Source organism: Gavialis gangeticus, unplaced genomic scaffold (genome assembly GCF_001723915.1).
Source record: "Gavialis gangeticus isolate Ggan-Ray unplaced genomic scaffold, GavGan_comp1, whole genome shotgun sequence".
Taxonomy (NCBI): Eukaryota; Metazoa; Chordata; order Crocodylia; family Gavialidae; genus Gavialis; species Gavialis gangeticus.
Genome location: NW_017729017.1, coordinates 4713234 through 4716674, shown reverse-complemented (window position 1 = coordinate 4716674; position 3441 = coordinate 4713234). Strand labels below are relative to the sequence as shown.

The 3441-nt window shown below is 45.2% G+C and overlaps 1 protein-coding gene across 1 annotated transcript; it reads left to right on the top strand.

Annotated features, from left to right (window-relative positions):
• Nucleotides 1-6: 6 nt before the first annotated feature.
• Nucleotides 7-3425, top strand: SRSF6 (serine and arginine rich splicing factor 6). Its single transcript, XM_019513043.1, has 5 exons — nt 7-207; nt 1511-1626; nt 1833-2041; nt 2422-2511; nt 2650-3425. The coding sequence occupies exons 1-5, from the start codon at nt 21-23 to the stop codon at nt 3011-3013; spliced, it is 966 nt and encodes a 321-aa protein (XP_019368588.1). The 5' UTR covers nt 7-20; the 3' UTR covers nt 3014-3425.
• The last annotated feature ends 16 nt before the right edge of the window (nt 3426-3441 follow it).

Sequence of the window (3441 nt, the reverse complement as noted above, 5' to 3'; positions counted from 1 at the left end):
GGGGCGGGCGGGGCGATGCGATGAGATGCGGGGCCGGGCTGACGGCGCTGCCCCCCAGGTACGGCTTCGTGGAGTTTGAGGACTCGCGTGACGCAGACGACGCCGTTTACGAGCTGAACGGCAAGGACCTGTGCGGGGAGCGGGTGATCGTGGAGCACGCCCGGGGCCCCCGCCGGGACCGCGACGGCTACAGCTACAGCAGCCGCAGTGAGTGCAGCTCCGGCTTCCCTCGGCTCGGGCGCGGGGGGCCGCGGGCACCTGCTCGGGTCTGACCGGGGGGTGGTTGCGTGCTGGGCCCCGGCCCCGGGGGGGGCAGGGGAGCGGGGCACCTGCTGGGGCAAAGGGCTTAGAGCTGTTGGGGGCTCCCTAGTGCGTGGCTGCGGTGGGGCTTCGCACCCAGCCTTGCATGTGGGTGTCTTCTAACGAGGGGAGGGGGGTGGGATTTGTCAAGCTGATGAGGACTCCTTAAGGAGGATGCTTGGCAACAGCACCTCTCTCATGTTGTACTGACCTGGGACCCTTTGGTGGCAGGGGTGATGGTGCATCCCTGATGGAGGGTGGGGGGGCACTGGAAGTAGACTTAGGGGGTGTTTTTGTTGACTATGCAGAACATAGCTGGGGGGAGGAGCTTGCAGTGAGCGGGAGATGTCGCCTGCGAAGGCTTTTTATACGCTGAGCTCATTTTAAGTTGCTGAGCTGAGTGGAGTTGAATTGGCCTGGTGCTGTGCTTTAAAAGCATGAAGCCTAGTCTCAGAAAGTCTGAGAGGCTCATTGCTGGGTGGGCGGGGATCTTTGTATTACAAGTGTTTTGCAAATTCAAATGTATGTTGTTTTTTTTTAAACTTGTTGCATGTTCAATTCAAACTTTTTAACAAGTCCTTGATGTTTCAATTTAAAAGTGACCAGTGGGGCTGAGGCTGTGTCCACTGAGGCTAAGATGACTGCCTTTCCTGATTGGCCATGGCTTTTCCATACATTGTGTGACCCTTGCCCTATGACCCTTTGGCTGACCTTACCGGAAGCCATGACGACAGCAGCCTTTTGCCATTAGACGCAGGGTGATGGTGAGGATTCCAAGGGTTAGACAAAACTGGTTAAACTGAACTAGGTGACTGTTAACCTTGCGTGTTTTGTGGCCAAACCACCACCAAAAACCTCATACTGTGATGTAAGTACTTAGTGTAATTAGTAACGTTTTTGTAAAATGTAGAAATGCATGTAATCAGTTAAGTTTTATATTTTACAATGTTCTGTAAAATAAAACTTAGCAAGGTAAATCTAATAAAGGAGCAGTCACTCTAACAGATCTTAGGAGCACAGACTTGTAGGATTTTAGTCTATTTGATTTGCCATTAATATAGATTATGGCAAAATTGCAACTTTGTTGGAGGCTTAGAAAGATAAAAGTCCTACTCCAGTAAATGTAATCTGTATTTAACTAACTTTTTCAGAACATTTTGCTTTCTTCACACTATAAGAGAGTCTGACTTGTTTTCTTTGCACAATAAAGGTGGATATAGCAGTCGCAGACAATCGGGAAGAGATAAATATGGACCACCTGTGCGTACAGAGTACAGACTGATTGTTGAAAACCTTTCCAGTCGCTGTAGTTGGCAGGATTTGAAAGTACGTATTAATGTGACAATGTTAGTCTAGCTTCCTGCTTGGTCCCAATACTTCCCTTTTATTGTGAATGTTCATGATTTGGAAAAGCCATTTGGAACTTATTCATGTATACCTGTTGACACTTGGTGAGTTTTTTACCTCTGTTTAGGCATGTTACATTCCAGAAGCATGAAATGCTTATGTAACTCTTCATCTGTTCTCTGAAGGATTTCATGAGGCAAGCTGGTGAGGTAACCTATGCAGATGCTCACAAAGAACGCACAAATGAAGGGGTAATAGAATTTCGGTCTTACTCTGATATGAAGCGTGCCCTGGACAAATTGGATGGCACAGAGATAAATGGCAGGAAGATAAGGCTGGTTGAGGACAAGCCACGTTCAAGCCATAGGCGATCTTACTCTGGCAGCCGATCAAGGTAACCTTTTGAAACATTTGATTTGATCTTTATAGCAAAAGTCTCCTGCTAGCAGTAGGAGAAGTCTGTTATATTTGGTCTTAACTTGAGAGAGTAATCATTTCCTTTAATTAGATTATATCTTGCAGATAAGGTGATTGTTAGGATGTGGAGGGGAATAGCTTTCTATGATAAAACTTTACATAAGTGATCGGGTATATTTTCAGGAAAGACAGTTTACCTTTTGAAACATCATAAATAGTTCAGTGTCAGATGGTATTCTTACTGTAGGTTGATTGGTGACTTGCCTGCCATTGTGTGTGCCCCCCTCCTCCCCTGAAATTGTTGTGAAATTCTCAACCTGCATAGATGTTCACAAGGGCACTTTGAAACATTGCCAGGTCACGCTCTAGAAGAAGGTCACGAAGCAGAAGTCGCAGAAGCAGGAGTAGCCGCAGCCGATCCCGTAGTGTCTCTAAAAGCCGGTCACGGTGAGTAACGTACATTATTTATTGGCTGTTTCTGTTAAATGAGAAATTGTGACCCTTCCCTGGTAACTGTGGCTGTATATAAAACTGATGTGAGTGATTTTTTTTTTCAGTTCCTATAAAATATTTTGTTCTCTTAAGATCTAAATCCAGGTCACGGAGCAAAGATCGTTCGCGTTCCAGATCTAAAAGCAGGAAGTCAAGATCAAAGAGCAAATCTAAACCTAAGTCTGACCGGGGTTCCCGCTCCCGCAGCAGATCCAAGGCAAAATCTGAGAAGTCTCGCAGCAGGTCTAGGTCCATGTCTCGCTCTCCCAAAGAAAATGGTAAAGGAGATGCTAAGTCTAAATCCAGATCAAGGAGTAGGTCTCGTTCCAACTCGCCACAGCAGCAAGCCTCTGCCAAGGCTCGTTCAGAGTCGCCATCCAAAAGAGCTGCATCAAGGTCCCACTCCAGATCTCATTCAAAGTCTCGCTCACGATCAAGATCTAGTTCAAGAGATTAAGACTAGAACTCTCCTCTTACTTTGCACACTATTATGGAACGTTTTCCTACTTGCCAGACCATTAGTCTTTTATGTTAGTCCTTCAGAAGTTGGTTTCTTCTTTTGCAGAAAGGAATGGCCTGAGAACCAAGTAATGAGGCATAAAGGTTTGATTTGTATCTAAATTTGGTGAAAAGATGAGGTGGTGTGGAAATGGTGGTAAGAGCAGAAAGAGAGTCCCCTTTTTCTAGGAAAATAAAGTTAAACTTTTGATTTTTAGCATTTCAGCAGAAATAATTTGACTGCTGTTAAGATGAAAGTGGGTTTTATATTAAAATAAACTCTTGAGCATAAGACGCTTAAATTCAGGCTTTTTTGAGAACATTTTTTTCCCCCCTAATTTTTCACTATTTTAAAATTACGGACCTTAGTAACATTAAAGGTTACAT

Bases quoted from the DNA above. Each gene is read 5' to 3' on its own strand.
- SRSF6 (XM_019513043.1), top strand. From the start codon at position 21: ATGAGATGCGGGGCCGGGCTGACGGCGCTGCCCCCCAGGTACGGCTTC. The intron at 1,627-1,832 runs GTACGTATTAAT...TGTTCTCTGAAG, and splicing joins GTAGTTGGCAGGATTTGAAA to GATTTCATGAGGCAAGCTGG. The intron at 2,512-2,649 runs GTGAGTAACGTA...TGTTCTCTTAAG, and splicing joins GTCTCTAAAAGCCGGTCACG to ATCTAAATCCAGGTCACGGA.